At 32.2% G+C, this 24747-nt stretch overlaps 2 protein-coding genes and 1 non-coding gene across 5 annotated transcripts; 1 reads left to right on the top strand and 2 right to left on the bottom strand.

The window, feature by feature from the left end:
- The first annotated feature begins 11184 nt into the window (after positions 1-11184).
- On the top strand, positions 11185-18804 carry LOC122594611 (lysine-specific demethylase JMJ25). Of its 3 annotated transcripts, none has more exons than XM_043767046.1 (14): positions 11185-12083; positions 12258-12394; positions 12671-12773; positions 12853-12991; positions 13072-13132; positions 13606-14548; positions 14656-15108; positions 15638-15710; positions 15806-15891; positions 16235-16354; positions 16445-16512; positions 16708-16784; positions 18003-18196; positions 18540-18804. In XM_043767046.1, exons 1-12 carry the CDS (start codon positions 11478-11480, stop codon positions 16730-16732), a joined length of 2814 nt encoding a protein of 937 aa, XP_043622981.1. In that variant the 5' UTR covers positions 11185-11477; the 3' UTR covers positions 16733-16784; positions 18003-18196; positions 18540-18804. The 3 variants fall into 3 exon arrangements, with proteins under 3 accessions (XP_043622981.1, XP_043622982.1, XP_043622983.1); XM_043767047.1 differs by having other exon boundaries at positions 18000-18196; XM_043767048.1 differs by lacking the exon at positions 18540-18804 and adding an exon at positions 18278-18377.
- A 422-nt stretch (positions 18805-19226) lies between these two features.
- Positions 19227-23374, bottom strand: LOC122590470 (probable serine/threonine-protein kinase abkC). Its single transcript, XM_043762674.1, has 4 exons — positions 23174-23374; positions 21206-22460; positions 20185-20601; positions 19227-19525 (listed from the first exon to the last, which is right to left on the bottom strand). Exons 1-4 carry the CDS (start codon positions 23179-23181, stop codon positions 19406-19408), a joined length of 1800 nt encoding a protein of 599 aa, XP_043618609.1. The 5' UTR covers positions 23182-23374; the 3' UTR covers positions 19227-19405.
- A 1211-nt stretch (positions 23375-24585) lies between these two features.
- On the bottom strand, positions 24586-24657 carry TRNAD-GUC. Its single transcript has one exon. It is a non-coding gene; the product is annotated as a tRNA-Asp (tRNA).
- Between the last annotated feature and the right edge of the window lie 90 nt (positions 24658-24747).

The raw sequence follows: 24747 nt of genomic DNA, 5'->3' as shown, positions 1-24747 counted from the left end.
TGATTAATACGTGGTGTTAATCAACATTAAAGCAAGTCTTTATAAAGTACACGCCAATTTATTTGCTACTATTGGGCCTTAAACGGCGTCTTTCGATAGTAACATAATCAAGAGTCTTTAAACACCATAAGCTCACATGACTTTTGGTATAAAGCATTTCCTATCAAGCACAACAAAAAGTTGACATAAAAAATACTAGAGGGTGCCCGCACGATGCGGCAGTTATGGTGGTAGTGACGAAGGTGTGACGACGACGGCTGTGTGGCAGCGATGTGCGGCGATGACGGTGGTGGTAAATGTAAATTAATTGATGTAAGATGGTTAATATGGTATTTTAAGAATTGGAGGATCTATACTTTAATTTATTTTATTAAGGATATTATAGGTAAATAGGTGAAAATGTTTAAATTAGTGAATAAAGAAGATGTGTAATATGGTCATTTCATAATCTTAATTACTTAAAAGGAGAGGGTGTAGTTTGTTTTTAAATTAGTGAATAAAGAAAATGGGTAATATGGTCATTTCAAAATTTTAATTACTTAAAAGGGAAGGTTTAGTTTGCTTTATAAAATGGTATAGATATAGATGGAAAACTACTCTTTAAAATTATTATTGAAATTTGAAATTCAAAAAGAAAAAAAAAACACACACACATACGCACACTCAAACAACCATAATGTATCGAGTATCACACTATATATGGCACCCCATGTAATGATCACACTGAACACGTACGATATAGTATTTACGGCGTTATAAGGTCACCTTGACATGAAAAAGACATCATTCGCGCTACCGTAATGTTACTTCATTCAGAGTAAACCATTTCCCTGAAGCAAATGAAGCTAAATTATTTATTTTATTATTAATTGGTTAATCAAATACTTGACCATGGTACGTATATACCAAACCATGTAATCATATACCTTGTCAAAACATATAGTAAGGCCCACGTTCGTTTACTCATAATATTGTACGACGCATCTGATTTCAAGAGCATGCGACTTGTTTGTCGTAATATTCACCTATACTATTGTTGTTATTGTTTTATAAGTACAAATCAAATATTACAACGAAGTTATGTTACTGATTTGAAAGGATAGTCTCTAAAGTTTATAGTAATTGTGATATTCAGAGTATCATGTACGATATACCATTACAACTGCATGTTTGTTTTTCTTTTCAACAATGAGGAAAAAGGTTAAATGAACCACATGCTCTTTTCAATGTGAGCCAGTTTGCTCATACTATAAAGTTCATTTTAGCCCTGGATTCCTATTCAAGGTAAAAGAGTAACAACAGCTTTTATTTTTCAAATTAACAAATAAATATAAGGAATATATATATACAGAGAAAAGTGAGTATGGTCTGTTATGCACCAAACTTAACTTCTCACATACCAATATTTTAATATTTTAAATAAATGTTTGTCACTATGATTTTTATGGTTTAAAAAAAGATATTTGAGAGGTTTTCACCCAATTTATGTGCCTAACAGCCTCATATTGTATATAAGAGAAAATAACATGAGTACCCAATTTTTAGAAAAACTATACCAATTTAGTCAACTTTTTTTGGGTTTTCACAAAATACCACCAAAATCGCAATAAAAAGTGAAAATCGTAATGAGATTTTGACTTTTTTTTCTTCAACTTTTGACTTAAACCGTGAATTCCCTTTCTCTGATTTCAATTTATCACTCCGCATCGTCCCCTTTTCTGATCAAGACTTTGATTTAGACAAGGAAGATTTATTGAGATTTTGTTTTTGCATTTTGTTTTTTGAATCTCAAAAAAAAGTCGAAATCTCAAAAAAAGAAAGTCATAAAACGTAATGCGGAAGTCAAAATTTTAGAAAAAAGTATTTTCAAAATCTTTATGAGATTTTCAAAATCTTAATGTGATTTTAAAATTTTCATTACGATTATCACTTTTTATTGCGATTTTATTGGGTATTTTGTAAAAATTTAAAAAAATTTGGCTAAATTAATATATTTTTATAAAAAATTGGGTACTTATGTTATTTTCTCAATATATAAATATAGATTCATTTATATATAGACAAAAAAAAGTTCATCTATATTGGTTGTTGGAAGTTAGTGGAAGCCGAGCCGTTGGAAGATGTCGTCAACGCCTTTGACAACCACAAGTTGGCACCGTCCAAACACTCTTTACGGACCCACCTGAGGCCCACTAAAACTTTGTGAACGTAGATCAACGGCTTAATATTGTTATGTTATATAAAAAAAATGAAATGGTATACTCTTTTTGATTATTTTTTTTATAACGGCAATATGTTAAATTAAAAGGTCACTAGCCAAACGCTAGATGCCCAGAGAGTACAAGATCAAAGCAAGATAAAGTTACACCGGAAAAACTCTGAAGAAACTAAAAAGAAGAGGACATTGAAGCCAATTCAACCAAGAGATTCGTTTCCTTTTGTACCTACTTGAATACCACAAATATGACTGAGCAATAATAGAATCCTTAAGAAATTCCTTTCGATGAATTCTATTATAAAAAACCTGCTCGTTACGGTAGCTCCAAATCATCCAAAAACAACAAAAGAATATAGCTTCAATTAATTCTTTTTTATCCCAAACAAATCGCATATTCTCCTGTTGGTTTCTCCAAATAGGATCGCCACAAAATCCACTTCATTTCTTGATGAATCACTATTTCCATAATAGGAAAATAAATCAAGGATAATAAAAATGGTAAGCGAAATTCTTTAAGAGTTTGTGGTTTATGTTGTTTTGGAGGATATAACAAGTTTTGTTTTTTTTTTTTACTAAGTGAATTTTATCTCGGACGCGTATGATGTGTGTTAATCGCACGACGAAAGGGTCCCGCACTAAGCGAATCATAAATAGCATTTCTCACCATACTACCTCCTTTATTAGATATTTCATACTGTAAGAATAATAGTTTATTTTTTTCTTATAAGTTTATTTGACATCCTATTAAATTATATCAGATAAATTCAGAAAATAAGAATGAAAAAAAAGACTTATTGAATTATATTTATCATGTTCTTAAGATATTATGTTATTTTTAAGAAAATCTAACTTTAAAAAAAAAATCATTTCTACCAATGAAAAGATTAGATTTTTGATTTCTTTTTTCTCGAGACATTTATCCTTATATAGATTTTTAAGACTTGTCGATCGTAATTTGAAATCTATGATATATTGATCGTCTAGTGTATGAGAAAAAATTGAAATAGGTGTTTTTTTTTTCTTTCTCAGAGACAATTATCTTTATCTTTATATAAATTATCTTTATATGTTCCTGATCATAGTTGTCAAATTCGTACGAGTCATAAATCGACTCGTACGAGTCGAGTCAAAACAAAGAGGAAACGATGCGACTAGATGGCATGACTCAATTTACTCCATACTCGTAACATGACTCGTGTTTTATGGTGCGAGTCGGTCCGAGTCATGAGTCGAGTCACGAGTCACAAAATAATTTTTTTTTATTTTTTAAATTTGTTTTAAACATAACTCTTTTAAATGCTTTTAAATTTGATTTGATTTTAATTGTATTTTTTTTTTTAGCTGAATTCATTAATACATTACAATATGTCTACAATAAATTCTTGCACATAATTATAAAAATACTATATTTTCAAATATCTTGATTTTTATAATTTGAGTCATGTTTCGAGTCACGAGTCGAAAAATCAGATTTCGTGCCGAATCGAGATTTACGAGTACACAACTATGTTTTTGATAACTATAACTATTTTGACCGCCTTTATGATGTTTATATGGAAACTATGCTCGGTTTTAGCGAATTCTTGAGATCTTTAAGGGCAAGGGTGTAGTCGGCAAAAAGCATCGGCTAAATCGGCAAATTGGCAAACCCTATAGCACATGCTTCGGCTTCTTTTGGCAAGTTTAATCGGCAAGTTTGGCAAGCAACATCAGCTAGTTTTGGCCGATGCAAGTGAATGTTGGGTTTATGGGTTTTGCGTGCATCGAGGTAAACACACACACATATATATAGATACACCCACCTGTATATTTTTCCTGCAACACTTTCGATCTTTTGGCATTTTTCCCGACCACTTTCCTTTATTAACGTCGATAATGGTGTACGGGTCTTGATCACTGTCATCATCATATTCGGAAGTAGCTAAACTCCGGCGTGTCACCATCTTCCTTGTTTTCCTGTTTTCCGGCAAGTTTCCCGGAGAGTTTCTTTTTTTTTCCGTTTTCCCAAAAGTTTTCCGGCAATGATGATGGTGATGATGAAGAAGAACTGTGTGTGTGTATATATATATAAAACGATTGGAATAGATATAGAAGAGATAAATAGATAGATAGATATAGGTATGTGTATAGATAGATAGATATAGATAGATCGAAATAGAAGGGTTGGTCAACAAAAAGGCCGTTGATGAGATTGTGGGAAGAAGAGGGAGGTAGGTGGAGAGATATATTTATAATTAAAAATAATAAAATATATCCTTGTTTTTTTTTTTTTTACGATCGGCTCCCTTTTACATACTATACTCATGTTTTTGCTAAATAAAAAAAGCAAGAATTGGCATATTTTGGCTATGCCACATTGCGTTTTTTTAATGGGTGGAAAAGTTGCCGATTTGCTATAAGATTGATACCATACTCTTGCCCCTTATAACCAATGAATATCCATTCAATTCAGTTTAATTTAAGACATGAATTTTAAAGTTATTATATTCGTTTTCAGACAAATAGAATATGTCAGTGTACATATAGGAATTGCAGGTATATGTAAATACATTAATAGTAATATTACTAACTATACTTTAAATTCGTCACTTGATGTGAAAGTATTATTATTATTATTATTATTATTATTATTATTATTATTATTATTATTAGTTGAAGCTGAATGATTATGTGATACAACTTTATTACATTTTTAATTATAGGGCGGCACTAGTTTAGCAGATAACATCATTGTCAAAGATTAGTTTAATTTAAATGGGTAATAAAACCAATCAGTTTTCAATTCATATTTTATTTATTATAATATTAATATTTTATTTTATAACACATTGCTTGTTATATTTTGTTAAAAATAGAAAACTGCATGATCGTAATACATATTCTGTCCACAAAAGAAATACAAATTTTGAAATTTTCTATAGATCGAAGAAGACAAAATAATTGAATTTAGAGTATTAGTAAAAACTTTTGAAAGATGTATTGAGATATGAAGATGATATTATTTTTGCTCCTATGTTAATACAGACTTTTTCGAGTTATCTAGTCTATCACATATATATAACATGTTACATGTGACAATAAATACCTATATATAGTAAGAATATGAATATGAATATATGATTGATATACAAAAATCAATTTAAGTCGACATGGTATATTTTTAAATTGTATTTCGAAAGAGGTATCAAACAAAACAATAAGTGAATAAGGTATTACTCAAAAAGAAAAATTGACTAGTGGGGTCAATAATGTCATTTCAGGCTTTCCTACCCGGTAAGCAAAGGCACTGTTTCAAACATAAGATGACGTGGTTGGTACAAAGGGCACACAATAATTCGAGAGGACCACTCGACTAAATTCCTAAAGGTAACATTATTTTGATTGATTATCAGTATGATACGATGTCAATTGACAATTAATACTGTTTTGTGAATTTGAAGACATGTTATCAAAATAGTTATTACGGCTGCTTAGATAACAAAATTATAAACCGAGATGAGTATGGAGATAGGGCATTTCGAAAATATGTCTAGGTTTGAGGCTTTGAGCTAAGGTTGATATAGTTTTCAAAAAGCATACTGGTGAGGCCAAATGTATCAGTTATGCCTCCTCTTAGCGTGTTGCTAGACGGGATTGATTTACCAACCACGTGATGCCTTTTGAGAAACAACTCTTATGTGACTGGTTAATAATGATTTAACATATTGGGCCGATCGGGGTTGCTTCTAAGAGCATACGAAATGATGTTTGGTTTGCAAAGTCGTCGAGTACTACTCTAAATGTAGAGCCAAATGTTTGTTATGTTCAACAGGATATGTCATTACAATATACTTGATCGATCAAATCTTTTTAATAAAAATCACTCTAATTATCAACTATCATTCTCCGTATTCACTACTACACGACGATACATGACAGGAACATCTCTTCGATCCTTAACTTTCTAGTCACTAAGCACGAATATATATTCACTAGCTTTTACAAACTAGCTCATTAATTAGCTCCGATTTCGTAAGTGCGTTTCAGATGACATGAAAGTTTTTGGGTTTTAGAATGAAGCGGGCTTCATTTATTATATCTATTGGGTTTAAATAGAGACATGAATGGGCTTTAATTAGAGACAACAATGGGCTTTTAGTAAACACACTGCTAGTAAATACACTAATACTAATACTCCGTACTGTATTTTCAACTTCTATCTACCAATAAACTAAAACATGATTGAGATATTCTTAAAACGACATGTGCCATAATTCTTCATTGACACGTGTCTTTTTAATTTATTTGTTTTATTGAATTAGCTTTTTAATTATATATATATACATATATTCAATTTCTTTTTTATACTTATATTTAAATTTTAACTTTTGACTTATTCATACTAGATGGAGTGGTATCTGTCACCAATTAAACAGAAGGCACACAGGGGAAGAATTAAATGGCAAGCGATCGACTCTTAGTAGTGCCCTAATCATATGGAAATTAACTAAGGGAATTCCACGACATCAAAAATCTTACGAGAAATCCTGATGCTTATTCAATGTAGTGTCGGTTATATAATTCCCTCAAACACTTTTTTTTCTTAAAAATCATACTTGATGGTATTACAATATATGTTTTATGAAAAGTTATTATATATAAAAATAAATTTGTATCTACCGTGCATCGTGCACGGGTATTAAAAACTAGTACCCCCTTCTAAAGGGAACTAAGTTTAAGTAATTAAGAACCTAATAGGTCTAAAATGCCCCTCAACTTAATATATCTTTATATACTCTCGTCTACAGTTGGACTAAATTACCCTTACGAACACTTTACACCCTCAATTCTATCTCGCAAATCTATCTCTATCACACACACAAAAAAAACCTAGCTTTCTCAGGCGATCGTTTTCCCCTAAGCCGCAGCAACGCGCGGGCACAAGGCTAGTAATCTAAAAGCAAATTAGCCACACTCTTTTAAGTAATCAAGATTTTGAAATGACCATATTATCCTTATTATTTATTCACTAATTTAAACATTTTCATCTATTTACCTATAATACCTTTATGAAAATAAATTAGAACATAAATCATCTAACCCTTAAAGAACCATAGTAAGCCCTCTTACATCAATTAATTTACATTCATCACCACGCCACCACCACCGTCACCGTTGCATATCACGATCACCACATCCGCCGTTGCTACACCTTCGTTGCTACCACTATCACCGTCGCATCGTACGGGCATCCATATAGTTCATTAAAATACCAACACCACAACTTCCTTAAGAAGTGTAATGGTGATTAATTGGTAAGTTTCAAAACATGTCTATATATCTGATTAATTATTGTTCTGTTATGTGCCAACCGGATGAGGATTCTCTCAAGTTTCTCCAACTTGACTAGTCAAGTTGGGAGGATCTTAACCCTTGGATGAAAATCAAGAGCCAAGATTCAATGATACTTATTTAATCTTAGCCCTTGATTTTCAATCAATGGTCAAGATCCTCCCAACTTAACTAGTCAAGTTAGGAAAACTTGAGGAAATCTTATTCCGTGCCAACAGTAGATTTGAAGGCCTTCTAGATTAGTCACATTTATAAAAACAAATAAATAATGTCTAAATATCTGGTTAATTCTTGTTATGTCAAGTGTTTTTAATTAATGTTTAAGTGAAGTTGAAAACTGGGGTCTTGATTTGTTTTTCAGGGTCTAGAGGTGAATGTGGTAGGAAATTTGTTTGTGTTGTTTCTTTCATGTGCTATATTTTAAGGTGCTGCTTTTGGTTGAATTTAGATGATAAGCAATGGAAGCTTTTGATCGTATATTCTCCTACTCGTAAATTAGTTATGAAAAACACATATACAAGCTGTTAAAAAAAAACATATATACAACATTTTGAATGTAAATTCAAAAATTCTTTAAGTTTCAGCCTACGTAAAAGATTGTCAATAACTCCGATAAGACCATCTCTAATGGGTTCCACAAAATACTCAAACATACGGATCAAAATATGTCAGCAAACTATTCCAACATAATAATTTAATACGCTGAACTCATTTTGCCTTCAATCAAACATACTGAAACTCAGTTTGCCCATATCATATAATCCTTTATATTAATTTAAAAACACAATATATTAACAACAACAATAGGTAAAGAAATTTCTTTACCTTTAGTTTAGCGGTTAAAAGATTAGAATAAAATAAAAGATTGATCCCATTTTATTGGTTTGTTCTCAAAATGTATGCATCTAATTTAAGGATGTCATTTTGATAGCATTTTGTATCTTCGATGTTGGCATGTTGAATACTTCAGTTTGCACACGGTTTTTACTATTGAGTTTGGCCTATGTTTGGAGGTGAAGAAAAAGTTGTAGATGTTGCTTATATGCTAGGAGGTCCAAAATTAATTTTAAAAGAACCACTAATATATATATATATATATATATATAAATAAAATATTCATTTGAAAACTAAAATTTTTGTGAAAACTAGAAAACTGTCAAAACACATTGTGATTTAAATTTAATACAATGTGTTTTAATTGTGTTTTTATAAAACACAATGTGTTTTTATTGTATAATCTAAAATACGTCGTGTTAAGTTTTAAATCACGGTGTGTTTTTGATAGCGTTGTAAATCAGAAAATTGTTCAAACACAATGTGATATGAACTTAACATAATGTGTTTTCGAAAAACATATTAAAAACACATTGTGTTAAATTCAGAACACAATATGTTTTGACAGTTTTCTAGTTTTCATGAAAAATTTAGTTTTCAAATGATCAAAACCCATATATATATAAAAATACCTCTAAGAAAAACATATATATTAAACTAAGAATTTTAACTTTTGGCAGGGCACATCTCTTTGTACTCGTAAAGATTCCACCCTTGATCATTTCTCATCTTCAAATATAAAAATTTAAGCTTTTTACGCACTTCTATTATTTCTTGCTTTTGTAATTATTAAAATCTCATAAGTCAAAATATAACTCATGTCTCGTATATAATTACTTAAGTCAACTCATCTTTGGCCTTTTATGTTAAACCACTAAAGTTTGGCCTTGTTTTACGGGACTTCAAATGTTTTGTTAAAATAGTTATATTATTCTAATACAATTAGTTAATAAAAAATCATTATCTCATTAATATATTTGTTTTAGATATATATTTATTTAAGGGCAAAACCATTAACTCCTTTTTACGCATTGTAGAGTTTTGTTTATTGTGATTAGGTTTTTTTATGATGTATCGTTATAAATGTTAGCTAAAAACATTGACATATGAAATAAATATTTGTCTAAAATTAATACCATAAATGCTTTCAAAAGTTTATAATAAAAAATACATATATTTTACATGTATAATAAACAAAACAATAAAGATGGAAGAAAAAAAATACATGAAATTTTACAATATAGTAGTTATAAACTATAAGAGAGAAAGTATACAGTAATAAAATAAATAGTGGTACATAATGATAGAATGACCACAAATAAAATACAATATATTGGTGGAAAACCTAAAAAAAAATAAAAAAATTACACAAAATCAATTAGTATCTCGTGTTTTAAAATCCCATACGATGAGATACGACAAAATCTAGTTAGTGCTTCGAGAAGAGTTTGTACACTAATACTAACACACGAGGTAGAAAGTTACTATTCATGATTAATTCCACAAATGGTAACACACTAATCACAACATAGAATTACTATTTATGATTCATACCCCATTGATAGAATAAACAAGTAATTTTTAATGGGATTCTGTTATATAAACTATGACGGGTTTATGAATGCATGGCTTATCCACAATTGCCAAGCTACTCTATCCACAAATTAATCAATGATTCAATGATGTTTTATTATCTAACTATTTGTTTGGACTTTGGATGAAGGCTTTAGCCCTTTGCCTCGTTAAAAGATCCCATAATACACTAAACATTGGATTTCTAAACATGTTTTGGAGTAGTGGAGTTACTATATATCCTTTGAAAGACTATGATCCATGATTTGTTCTACATCATTTACAAGTTACAAATCAAATGAGATGTTGGGTCCGGTATCTAAATATTGGAAGGTTGAAGTTGTGTCTTGAACTATTCACCAAAAACAAAATCGTGACCATTCTTGAGTTTATAGTCGAAAGAAAAGAATTGATAAGATTGGATAGGAGAGAAGAGGAAAAGAAAGTGTTAATTACATTCTTGAGTTTTATTGGAAAGAAAGGAAAAGAAATATTAGATGTGAAGTGAAGGGTGAAGTGGTAATTACATATATATATCCTTTCCTTTCGAGCCAAATCATGCCAAATTGGCAAGAAAACTTTTACACTATATTGTTAAGTTTTTTTCAAAAAAGGGAGGAAAAGATTGGGAAGGAAAAAAATAATAAAGGCATTGTTAAGTTTTAAAATTGCATGGAAAAGAAATGAGAGGAGGTGAACTGGTGAAGTGGGGGAAGTTATAGTTATTTTGGTTTAAAAAACTTTTCTCTCGTTTTTGAGGTGATTCGGAAGGAAAACTTTCGATCCCTCTCCTTCCCTTTTCATTCTTTAAATATCTAAACAATACATTGTTAGTCTTAAAACACATATTTTTTCCTATCATCTCTTATCCTTTCTTTTATAATATAAACTTAAGAATAAAGATTTGAAAGAGTTTCTTATCATTTATTTTCTTAACCCATAAAAAAAACTCAAGAATGGAGTGTAAGTCATCAAATCATATAATATGTCTTTGCAAAAAAAACGTGATTTGTACTCAATTTTGTATCGATTAATTTATAATGGGGACAATCTATTGTTTACAATCAAATTCATATCACACTGGTTTTAGATGAAATCAACCTGTTCTCTCAAATCTCAATAAAAGTACTTTCCTAATTTATTTGAAGTATATAACATTATTATTATTATATACGAGTAATATAAGTACAACATAGTATATCTATCTAATATATCTATATGCACAGAATCTTGTGACACACTTCAGAGTTGGACTTTTTGTCAGTCTTGACTCAATCTTTTCTCGTTATCTCCTCTATGCATTCATTCATTTATCCACCGATTACACGATTACATCATAACCTCTTTTTCCCCCGTTGTTCGCACCCCTCTAATTGTTTCCCTTTTTCACTCAAAACCCTAAAAAAAACCCCACAATATTCTTGATTTTCCCTCAATTTCCATCATAAAGTTTCTATCTTTTTGATATAATTTCGATTATTATTAACTTTTAAGCAAAACCCATAAAGGAAATTGTAAAAAAATGGCAAAAGTTCATGGTGGTGGTGATTTACCGGATGCTTTAAGGTGTAATAGGAACGACGGACGGCAATGGCGGTGCCGGCGACCGGCAATGGAAGGAAGGACACTATGTGAAGCACATTTTCTTCAAGGCCGTCTCCGGCAAAACAAAGAACCAGTGCCGGAAAATTTAAAGCTTGAAAGAACAAATGCTAGAAAGAACCCTAATGGGAAAAGGGCTAAAAACCCGAGTGACAATGGCTCGAATTCGGCTCGAAAAAAGGGAAGACGGAACGAAAAAGAATCGAAATTCAAGTCATGTGTTGATTTATCTGAGGATCTTGATGATGCTTTAAGAAAGATGAATTTGAAAAAGGGGGATTTGCAGTTGGATTTAATTAGAGGTTATTTGAATAGACAAATCGAAAAGAAAAAAGGGAATCAGTTACCAAAAGAAGATATTGTTAAAGAATTGAAGTATGGAAGATTGGAGATTTCGCAATGTGCACCATCAACACCACCTATCACTCTCAATAATATCAAAGTTGGTGTTCCTGCTTCTAGTCCTGTACCTACTAGGTTTTTCAGATCGAAAAACATAGAACGAATCCCTATCAGTACAATGCAGGTTGTTACTCTATGACATAATGTGCTTAATGTTATTTTGCTTTCATACGTTTCGATAGTTTTTATATCCATAGTGCTACAATAGTACAGTGTTGCTGTCTTTTGCTACATAATTTGTTAATGTTTGAATTACTGTTATGGGGATTTTAATGGGTTGCTGTTGTCTTATCTATAGCTTTTGCCAAATATAAAAGCTAATGTTAAAGCTTCAACCAAGAAGTGCCATTGGTGTCGTATGTGTAGCTATCGTGTACTTGTCAAGTGTTTGGATTGCAAAAAACACTTCTTTTGTGAAGATTGTATCCAGCAGAGGTTTGTTTTTTGCTTTCGTACTGTTTTTAATGCAATATTCACATTTAAATATCATGCTCTTGGTCAAATAGCATATTATGATTATGGTTATCAGTAAGGCAATTCGTGCTAACTATTCTTAATCTCTCAAGTCAATATCTTAAGTATGTAAATAAACTTCAAGAACCAGTATTCGGAGTACCCCTTTAAGTGTATAACTTTTGTGTTTTCTCTTGCATTATGTTGATGAATAAAATAAAGATAGAGCTTTAAGTTTGATTATTATAATGGATTTAGGCATCAAGATAAGGCAGATGTCAAGAAACAATGCCCTGTTTGCAGTGAAACTTGCAGCTGCAGAGTCTGCATAAAGGGAAAATCTAAAGAAGTCAAAAATAAGGTTTGGATGTGACCCGTCTACTCTACACTAGCATTGTTTTTACATAATATAATGATTTTCTACTTTTGTTCTATTTCAGGAGCTTGTTGTTTTTAGTGGAGATGGGAACTTCAACAGAAGTCAACAACTTCTTTACATGATCGATTTGCTTCTTCCATTGCTTGAACAAATAAATCAAGAAAAAGATACGGAGCTGGTTCTCGAAGCTAAAATAAAAGGTAGAGGATACTCTTCTTTGTTGTCATGAAAAAATCTTAATTGAAAACGAAATTTATATTTCATGTCATGGAAACTTCAGGAAAAGATCTCAATGAGCTACAAATACATGATGCTATAGTCTCACCGAAACAAAAATACTGGTATGTTTTCAAGCAACCTTTTTGGCACTTTGATAATAATTACTAAACAGTAAAAGGTGTTGATTTTGATGGGTAAATCTCTTCTATTTTGCCAATCTTGTACATGTGGCAAAATGGGCAGGTTGGGTACACAAAACGGGTCAGCTTTTGGAAGGGATGAGCTACAATGCTTTTTATTCATTTTATTTCATCTCATAAACATTTAATATATTAAGTACCACTACATGATATATTAGATAAATGATGCAAGTGATTTTAATAGAAGAAAGTTCAGAGGTTGTGAATACTTGGATATACTTTTGGTGATGCTTAAATTGTTTGACCCATTTCCATTATAGGTAAACTTTCTAAGATAACCATTTGACTCGTTTTCAAGAAAGTATAGTCCCAGAATCTTTTTTCTAGGGCATTTTAAATCAATGACTGATATTCAAGATTTCCTTTAATTTAGCTTGCATATTTATCTACTGCAGCTATTTTTGCAAAGCTTGCATTGTGGATGTTCACCGAAGCTGTGGAAATTGTTTTTATATTCTCTGTTTACCTTGTTGCCGTGATTTCCGTGAGGGATACCTACATGGGGGTCTTCGAGATCTTAAATATGCAACAAACGAAAGACGGAAATCTTTATGCACGATTTTATGGAATTGGAAAACTGATGAAGACGGAAATATAGAATGCCCACCAAAGAATTTAGGCGGCTGTGGCAATGGCGTTCTTTGTTTAATTTCCCATACCCCCTTTAATTCGACTAAAGATCTTGAAAAAGTGGCAAAACAAATAGTTAGCAACTCCAAGTTTACACAATTTACTGACTTTTATTCTTCATATTGTGCATTATGTGAGGGAAGTGAGAAAACTGAAGGTGAAAACGACAGTTTGTACTTCACAATTAGGCAAGATCTCGGGGACAAAAATCTTGAACATTTTACAAAACATTGGGTCAAAGGTCAACCTTTTATTATTCGAGATGTGATTAAGAGTGATTTAGAGTTGAGGTGGGATCCATATTTCATGTTCTGTATGTATCTTGAAAGAAGTGCCAAATCTCAAAACAAGAAAGATGTGAAACAGAAAAGTTCGGATTGGTGCGAAGTAGAATTGGGTCGGCAGCAGATTTTTATGGGTGGTAAAACACATGCAAATGTGTGGCATGAGAAGTTGAAATTCAAAGTTTGGTTATCTTCGGGAATCTTCCTAGAACATTTTTCAAGTCATTTTGCTGCTGTAATGCATGCTCTGCCTCTTCAACAATATATTAACCCAATAACGGGCATTCTTAATTTGGCAGCTAACGTTCCGCTGGAGAGTCAAAATGTTGACTTGGGTCCTTTTGTTTATATCTCATATGGTAGACCTGAAGATCTTATGGGGGGAGAATTTTTAACGAAGTTGTGTTATCATGCTTATGATATGGTACATATCAAAGTTTCTAACATAAATTCTTTAACTAATGATTGTTTACTTAACTGAAGCACCTCTGTTAACTATCACTCATGGCTTGTGCATTTTTTTTGGTTCAGGTTAACATTCTTGTGCATGCTACAGAAGTTCCCATTTCTGAGAAAAAACTAAATAAAGTAAAGATTTTGCTGGAGAAGTACAATTCACAAGATCTAAATGAACCCTCGGGGAAGAGTAAAATTAAGAATAATATTGATGAAGCATGTGGGAAATCATCATTTAGTAGTGAAGTAACTCAACAATCAGAGTTGGAAGATAACACAAATGAAGAACTTACTCAAATAACTAATGGTCACCCATGTGTATTTTCGGATGACTCAAGGATTGGTGACTCGGATGATGAAGATTTGTGTCAAGATGAGGATGGAAGTTCAAATTATAACGAAGGGAAAGTGATTGACACCCGTGGGGCCCAATGGGATGTTTTTCGTAGAGAGGATGTTTCCAAGCTTGTAGAGTTTCTTAGGAAGTATTCCAATGAGCTTAACTCATCCTATTGTTCTCCAAAAAAGGTATCCTTTATGTCTCCATAATAATAAAAAAAAAGCTTACGGGGTATTTGGATGTGCATTTTTAAATGATCATTCATGAAGAATTAGAATCAGTTACATACGTGCTTAGAGTTAGGGATAGCTAGGTAATATCACATTTATTTCCATATCTTACAGCAATTCTTCATAAATTGTTTTTTTGTCAAACACTCTAGACTGATAAGTGCGGCTTGAAGTTTTAGTAGCTGGTGTTTGAATTTACATTCAAAACCGATTATCTGATTATTGTGACCTATAGCCGTAATAATTTGGTTTTAATGTTTGGGTGAAAAGAGTTTGCTACTAATTATCTGATTATCAGATAATCAGTTATGTTAAGGGGTAAATTCAACTTACCTTGGTACCTATTCTCTTCACTTATTTTGAGATCTTCTGCTCCCATAACATAAGCCACATCTTGTTTCTCAAGAACATTCATTTGGTCCGTTGATGTATTAATCTTCTAAATGTTTAAAAATATCTGAACACTAAAACAACTCTTTTTCTATAGGTTATTCATCCGATTCTTGATGAGAGTTTTTATTTGGATTCTTTCCATAAAAAGTATCTTAAGGAAGAATTTGGTATGTATTTTCCTTGCAACTTCTTGTAAGTTAGTTTCTGTAAGACTTATGAAATAGGGTCTTACATTATTTTTTGTTTATACTATCATATCCAGATGTTGAACCGTGGACATTTGTGCAAAATATTGGCGAAGCCGTTATCATTCCAGCTGGATATCCCTATCAAGTAAAGAAAATCAAGGTAAAATGTTGAACTGTTGAAAATCTCATTTTTGTTTGTCACCTATGTATTGGAACACCAAAATGTTTAACGAGTTGTTTTGCAAATCAAGGTAAAATTTTGAACTGTTGAAAATATAATTTTTGTTTGTCACCTATGTATTGTAACACCAAAATGTTTAACGAGTTGTTTTGCCAATTGTGTATTTGCAATATTCACCACTAACATTATACGAAGATAATGAAGAACCTTGTAATATTTGTAGATGGTGGCAAATTGTTTAGTCATGTAAATCTTGTGTTCATTTCATGTAGTTATTCTGGTGTGTGTGCTTACTTCTTGTTTCTGACTCTACCTTGTGCAGTCATGTGTTAACGTGGTTTTCGAAACCATTTCACCCGAAAGTGCATCCATAGCCTTTAAGTTGGGTGATGACATCCGTCAACTTCCTGTAAATCATAAAGCAAAAGGAAAAATGCTAGATGTAATTTTTCTATCAATCTACTACTCTAGTTTCAAATTCTTTTTACATACTGGTCTCAAGTGTCTTTTTAATTCCTGAATTGTTTTTCAGGTCAAGAAAATGACTATTCATAGTGTCAATGCCGCGATTGTAGAAATAAACAAAGTTCCACCAGCAGGGTAAGAGTCTCTTCGATTTATATTACACACATATATAAATTAGTTATGTACATTGTACGGACTTTTTTCGTATTTTATTGTTAGAATCATTACAAGGCATTGAGGTCACCCTGTTAATGCACATGGAAAATTGAAAATATATCTCTTTTTGATTATAATTGTTGTTTCATTTTTGGGCTTTTTTTGTAATTCCAGAATCTGCACCAAAATTGGGGAGTAGAGACTGAGAGTTACAAGTGAGTTTGGCATCTGACCAATTTTCGCCACATGATGTAAGTAGCAAAAAGCATGTTTCTTCTCTCAAGGAAATCCCATTTTAAAAAATTCACTTTAAAATCAACAATGTAAAATTTACAGATATCAGAATGGAAGGATGATATTTTATTATTATATGTTCGGGATTCAGTGTTAAATCAAGCTTATTCTCCCGAGGGTAGAAACATGGTATTCAGAACAAAATTGCGGCATTTAATGCGTCATAGGAAATTATGATTCTTTTTTTAATTATCTAGAACGGTCTTGTAGCTTAGGGCCGCGAATGAATGCTCATGTCTATATGAAATTTGCTCCTTTTTATGGAAGTTCATAAAATAGTTACTTGCTCTCTTTTTTATCTATACATCATTATAGTTTCTTGCTACTTTTCATAATCGGTGCCCACTTTTATTTTCATTTATCCTGAGAAAATTCCAGTTGTTTCCATATTAGATGTTCCTTAATAGTTTCAATCTATGTTTTCTAGCTAAAATTTTCCCCCATTGTCATAAGAATTGTTGCTATTGATTATTGAATGTGGTCTACACTCTTATAAAATGTGTTAAGTCAAGTCCTTACAGTTGTTTATGTGACCAAGGGAGCAAGAGCGTAAAACTTCTTGATAATGTTTCAAGCATTTTTTTTGCTTCTTGAACAGTGTAATTTAATATGGGCACTCCTGTATGAGATATTAATTAATATAAACTTTTACCGAGAATGCTTTTCTTTGAACACCTGTTAGTATTGTTATATAGATGTAGTTAAAATAACTTAGAGATTCATGAAGTTTCATTTTGAGGTGATATCTTGTCGGTCTGTGACTGGTACGCTAATTCATCTCGTTACTTAACTAAAGCAAGTTCAACCTTCTTCTTCACCTCTAGAACAAGGAACCGTATAACCGTATTATGTGCGTCATGCCCAATTTTATAAGAAAACAGAAGCTTAATCATTAGTGTGAAACATGTTGAAAGCAGAACATTAACTTTATAATTATCTGCTTGCATTCAAAACACTTGTCATCTTGACTGCATATATTGTTGAGTTTTATTCTATTTCATTTGCTATTCTTGGACTAAGTTATCTACATACATATGTTGAACTTAAATACATTGGGCCGTTGGATGTGAGATTAAACCTTGCAGCAATTTGGAGTCATAATTAGTTTGGGGTCAAAATAATAATATTTTATGTTTCTTTGGTCCAAGTCAAATTACCTTCTTTTTCTGTAGCAGGTGCATTTCGTCCTCCTTAATTTCCCATTATGGAACCATTTCAACAAGCAATTACGGAAGTGCGTTGCTGGCTGAAAAATTGCTCTTGAAAAGGAAGTTTGAGTCAAAGATGTTCTTGAATACTTTGGATCGGGATGATAGACGAAGTTGGTGATCGGCAAATGAAGCTGAAATTTGCAATGAATAGTCGAAAGGTACTTTCTTTCTTTTACTTTAAATGGCAAACTTGTATTTCTGAACCTATATCTATTGAACGCACCCTTTTACGTTTGTAGCATCAATTCCGGTTTTGCGAAGTTTGAAAAAGTTTTTAGAATATTGCCATAATCCACAAAATTCTAAGGATTTCTGTTCTAGGGTGTCTCATAAATTTGAAGTAAGATTTCTCTATAAATCCTAACCAGTATTACAATTTGCGTTTGTCTTCTTTTCATTTTGATTTTCATGTATTGATCGAACCATCAGGCTATTTATATATTTATTTCATAAAAGTCACCTCTTACAAATCATAGAAATAATTGAAAATTGTTATTGCAGGCAAGGAAGACTATATATTATTGCCTATTCGGCATACTCATTTGCAACTTCGACTATGATCAAAGATGACACTGGTGATATCATTACATGAAAAAGCATCTCGTTTGCCTCTTGATTCTTGGACAGGTTGAACCAAAAGGTTCTTCGTCATTGACGCCATTTTTGTCTTTCCTTGTTGCTGTGAAGTTTTGATTCAAAATCTTTAGACGTAGCATTCTTCCTCCAATTATATTCAAGTATATATATACAAGTTTATTCTTTGCTAGTGTTAGTTTTTGGCTTTGATTTGTTTATTATATATTGCTTTTAGTTTTCAGATATATTCAGCTGTGTTGTATTTGTTTTTTTGTAAATATTGAATCGGCATGCTTTAATATCAAGTTATCAACAAACAAGCAATGATCCCTTATCTCTCTCTCACTCTCTCAAACACACACACACACACATGATACTGATTGATCAAATTAGTTAATTACATCTTGGAAATCTCCAAATTATAGTTTTTTGATTGTTTGTAAGCACTATTGCTTGAAGCGTAGCAATTCTCTTTATAGTAAAAAAAAACGAGGGTCTAAATGCATTAAATACATTTGTATCAATGAGAAACCAAAAAAGCCTTTTTTGAACTCCACGGTTCAACCTATTAAACCGAATAGACTTTCAGTTTCTAACTAATGCGCAAGCAGATCAAAAAAACACCTAATGTTAGCAATTTTCCCTAATTAAGATTGACAAAATTTCTCATTCAATTGTCTTTATCCACACAATTGCTGCGGCAACAATCCAACGAATCAAAATATTGTAGGGACTATAAACACTCACGGTCATAGAAAACTTCCTTATCCGTGGGAGCCTGATTATACTGTTTATGGAGCCATCAGGCTTTCAATTGTGTAAGTTAGGGACTTTGCCCAGTCCTCCTTGAGTAATAACCTTTGTAGTGTATGCATAATATCGTAATCTGGATCAAGCTTCCTTTGCCAACCCTGCAAGTATATAACAGCAATTAAATTCCATCTTTTCAAACTAACCCATTTCACATCTGAGCCAAGTTTCTAACTTTGACCCTTCAACACAATGAAGATTAAATATAACCAACATTGGCCCTCTTCAAGTTCTAGGATCAAAATTGTCATATTTTCTCAGTGTGTTACCCAGTAGGAATATTAACGTCTCACTAATAGGCAAGTAGTGTAGTCGTGGAGCACAACGTACTTTCTTGTCCAAATAACTTATCTTTCTTCTAAAAAAGTCTTATATTATATATAATTTATATTCTTATTTATTTAAATAGCTGCAAGACCACAAAACAGGTTGAAAAAACCCGAAAGCCGTTCTTTTAAGTTCCTCCCAGATACATGGCTTACATACCCAGCTCAACATTCTTGGAAAACAATCGAATCGAGGGTTCATTCTCTTACATAAGATATACCAAAAGTATTTACACTTCTGCCAGCTTTCAATCAGTGTGAACCACTTTATTTTAGCAAATATTAGTTTACTCGTTTAATCCATTAAGATATAAACATAACCCATATCGCCTATTTTCATATATATATATATATATATATAAGGGTTGAAACTTCCAACTCATTACCATGACAGCGCTTTTTGTAATTGATAATTTGCATAAGACAATAAATACCTCGAGAACCAAAGTCGTAACCATGACAGTGCAGACATTTCCATCCACATTGACTCGATGACGTCTCACTTGTTCTAGTAATTGATGCATGCAATCAGCAGGGTGAACAAGATCACCTTCTGGAGTACCCCAATAGTCAAACGACTCTGTCACCTCCTTAATGAAGGCTTGAGGATTAGGACAGTTTTGTTGCTTTGAGAGCCTCAAAGTGGCTTTTGCTGCAGTGTCGCCATCTCGACGAGCAACAGCCTTGAAAAACTCCAATAAATTAACTCTGTCACTCTTTGAAAGTTCAGCAGTCATCCCTACGTCAAGGAATACAACATGAGGCTTTGATTTGAAGATTCTTTTACGAGAAGACTTCGTCCGTACGAGAATATTTCCAGGATGCATGTCAGCATGTATGAAGTTGTCAACCTGTAACAAATTTTTTTATTACTTTAGGATTTTTAGAATAAACAGAGAGAGAGAAACACTGAATATGCACATTCAAACACCCTCTGATATATAATCGTATCAACCAATAATTGATAGGCAAATGCAAGACTCTGTTTTATCTAACAATTCATTAGATGATCAGAATTGCCGAACACTCAAAAATATACCATTATCCGTTTAAATCACCTTCAAGCAGCACACTACCATTCGATAATCAGTTTCGCTGCAACTATCTGGATTTGTGATTTAGATTGATCATCAAATGGTAGTGTTAAAAATCATTTAGATAAATTTATCTGTTACTTAAATAATCAGAGCCAAACTCTTAATACAGACAGTGATCATTTCAAGCAGCAAAAGCATCCAGACACTACCTAATGCACCACATTTTATAACAACTGATTATCTAGTTTTAGTTATTACAAAACCTATCCAGACACTATGTACTGCACCATGTTTTAATATCATATATTTATAAACAGGTCCATAAATTGCATTTCCATGCAACAATATCACTATATTAGTAGTTATCCAACCAAGTAAATTAAAAGGGAAAAAGAAGTATAGATATCGAAAATCTTACCAAGAGCATCTTTAAAAGTGCGTGAGTCCCAATATGAGCAAGCGAACTCTTGAGTCGTTCATGTCCTTCAAGTTCATCAACATAATGTGCAACGCTTTCTCCTTGCTCAAATGTTTCTACCAAAACTGCAGGATGAACAAGTGGATACAGAGGTTTCGGAAAAGAAACATCCTTCCATCTCCTAAAATTGTAGATAAAGCGGCTTAAATTAGCAGCTTCCCGAGCAAGATCAACTTGAGACATCATAAAGACCGCAAACTGTTGTACACTTTCATCCAATCTTAACCATTTCAAGGTGGGAATAAATCCTGACATCTTTGCCACTACATTAATTATCTCAAAATCTCTTTTAATTGATTCACCTACTCCCGGGTGCCTAACTTTCACAGCAACTGTTAACGGCTTAATCGGCTTACCACGATACTTACATTTCAAAACAGCTCGATGAATTTGAGCAATACTACCCGACGCAACAGGCAGCTCCTCAAAATCATCGAAGATTTCAGAAAGTTCACGTCCAAAAGCCTTTTCAACAGTCTTTTTGGTGTAAGAAAAGCTATGTTCAGGTGCTTTTGAGTGAAGTTTGGAAAGTTCAGTGCATAAGTCTCGAGGGAAAAGATCAGGTCTTGTTGCTGCCCATTGACCCCATTTTATAAAAGCAGGACCTGCTACTTCCAATGTACGACGTACAAGGTGAAGCCACTTTTCTCTTGACGAGTTACCAATATACTCTGCGAATGGGGCCATTGCTATACTGGGTGAGAATAAAATTGCTAAATAAATAGCTCTGATTAATAATATCAAACCCTCATATACCGAAAGGATGGACGATATCAAGAAAGCATGTCCATCTTCCGCGTGCATATAAAGATTGTTTCTTGGTTGGAAATATTCAAGATCTTGCCCTGTTTGTGCCAATGCCATACGCCCACATGCAATCGCAAATATACCCGGAATAACCACATACGATCGACCCATTGCCAAACAAAATGCTTGAGAAGCCCTGCTTATGGAAGGAAACACTTTCCCGTTGTGAAATGAATTATGGGAAAGCCTTTTCCAAGCAGCTTGAGCATGATGTTTCATTCTATCATTGGCAGGAATAACGGAATAGTTTCTACTAGAAATGCTACGTTGGGAGGGACATAGACCAATTCTATCAACCAACGCATGCTTCGTGTCTACTGATTGAACTCTCCCTTTGTTTGCTTTAACTGATTGTACTATTCTTTTAATGTTTCGAACCGTCAGTAACCTAATTTATGTAAACAAAACAGTTTCACCAAGCTAAAGCATTACTGAATAACTAATACATATAAATTCCTATAAAAATTGCTCACTCTTTTGAAAGAATAAGGCAGAAGGCTGCAATAAAGGTAATGAGTCTATATTATAAGCAACTACTGTAAATTGTAAGTTCTGCGAGAAAGATAACAATGGGTATTCGGGTGTATGTTTTCAAAGTGATATTTACAGCTTTAAGAATCATAAACACCCAAATAAGCTTACTTTTTTCCGGCCTATCAGCTTATAAAATTAATCTTTAATTGCAGGGGGGAGATAAAGCTCTTTACTTTTTGAAATATCAATAAGCCCCGGGACATAAGCTTATCCAAACACCCAAATGCCAAAAAAAAAAAAAAACTTATTCTGCATATAATACTAAAAACCCTACAAAAGATATCATTGCAAAATTTATACATATGCTCATAATCTACAATGAAGAAACCCTAAGCATTTAAATCTATATATATATATATATATCATAAAAGGTGTTTGGCCTATGATTGATTATCTTTGGACTAACTACAAAATACGCTCACAAGTCTAGAAATAAACGAAGCTTATCAAACATATATGCCGAACTCAAAAAACTTAAAAATAAGCTGAGCTAAACACCCAGTCTATATCTATACATCTATATATTTAAGAAAACAAATAGTATTTGACAAAAAAAAAAAAAAGTACCTTGACATAGTGAGAATATATATAAGAAATTGGGGCAAACTTATCAATTGCCAGCATTATTTTTTCTACAAGTAGAAACAATCTTTTTGATCATCTGATGAACATATATTTTGAATATTTTAAGTTTGATTTGTGATTTTTTAAGACGACAGAAACCCTTGCAGAACAATTACAAGAAAACCCTTGCTTTGGTTGACAATAGGATATTATTTCCTACATCCCTATAAAAATATCTTTATATTATGGTTTAGACTTTAGAAACAAGAAAGGGTTTACAAAGGAATTTGGTATTTGAAAAATGCGAAAATATCTTTCCATAATTTATTTGATTGATATCTTCTTTTTTTTATTCATAGTAAAATATTGTATATAAAATGATTGTTGGTACTTATATTTACTGTGTTATATATAAGGAGTATCTTTTTAGAAGCCCGGGGTCCTTTCGTTTTTCGATCGATCGATAGTATTGTTCTATCCAATTTGTTTGAAAAATTATTTTTCTTATGTTATTTTTGTGTTCTCGTGACTTTCGATCCCTTTTGATTATTTTTCTTAGAGTTATATCTTGGTTACGTAACTTTTAGCCCCTTTTACTAAATGGGTCAAGATCTGCCTATGGTTATATATAACGTAATAGCCACTAATTAGCAAAACTGTTTCTTAGAAATAAATTGAAACAAATAACTCATTTGTTATGTTTTATTGTCGAATGATCTTTGTTATAATTTTTAAAATATATATTTGTATTATTTTGTATGTTATTAGAATAAATATTATTTTTAGTTATGATGACAAGGCTTGTGTCAACATAAGATGACTACTTTATTTGTCGGCTCGTCGCTCGTCAAGAGAGAAAGAGGTTGAATGCTTTGTGACCTTTGTTTTGGAGGTTGTCGTGGCGAGAACAAGTGAAGACGAAAGGGGGTGAGGTCGGGTGAATTCAATCATGTTTTCAACCAATAAAGAAAGTTGGTTTGTTGATTATAACATATTTGGAGAAGATGTGAGAATTAAGTATAATTGACGTGGTCGAGTGGTCGTAACGATGTATCTTACAAAGAAGAAAAGAAGAAAATGAAAGATGACGTGATATTAATGTGATAGTGGATAAGAGATGGTTAAACATATCCAATGAGAAAGGCCTAATTTATTAATTGATAAAGCTTGAGTGTTACTTGGATCTAAAACAAGACAAAAAAATATTTTGTAACAAGAAACACTTAGATGAGTTAGATGAGGTATGCTAAACAATTACTCGTATCATTTTTCCATATATGGTGCTTCGTATAAATAAAAAAGTACGTAGAATTTAGTAAAATATATCACTGCTTCTTTCTCCAAACAATGAATGGCCTGAAACTGTTTCCGTATTTCAACTTTCAGAACATAAAATGTTTGTAAAAATTCAAAAGCGCCGCTGCCGGGGATCGAACCCGGGTCACCCGCGTGACAGGCGGGAATACTTACCACTATACTACAACGACATTTTTGTTAAAACGTATTCTGTAACGTTTATAGATGATTTACCTGACAATGTCAATGTATAGTTTAGACTTTAAAGATTCCGAAAAAAA

The sequence above is a fragment of the Erigeron canadensis genome, chromosome 3 (genome assembly GCF_010389155.1).
Source record: "Erigeron canadensis isolate Cc75 chromosome 3, C_canadensis_v1, whole genome shotgun sequence".
Classification (NCBI taxonomy): domain Eukaryota; kingdom Viridiplantae; phylum Streptophyta; class Magnoliopsida; order Asterales; family Asteraceae; genus Erigeron; species Erigeron canadensis.
This window is presented reverse-complemented; position numbering and strand designations above follow the sequence as displayed.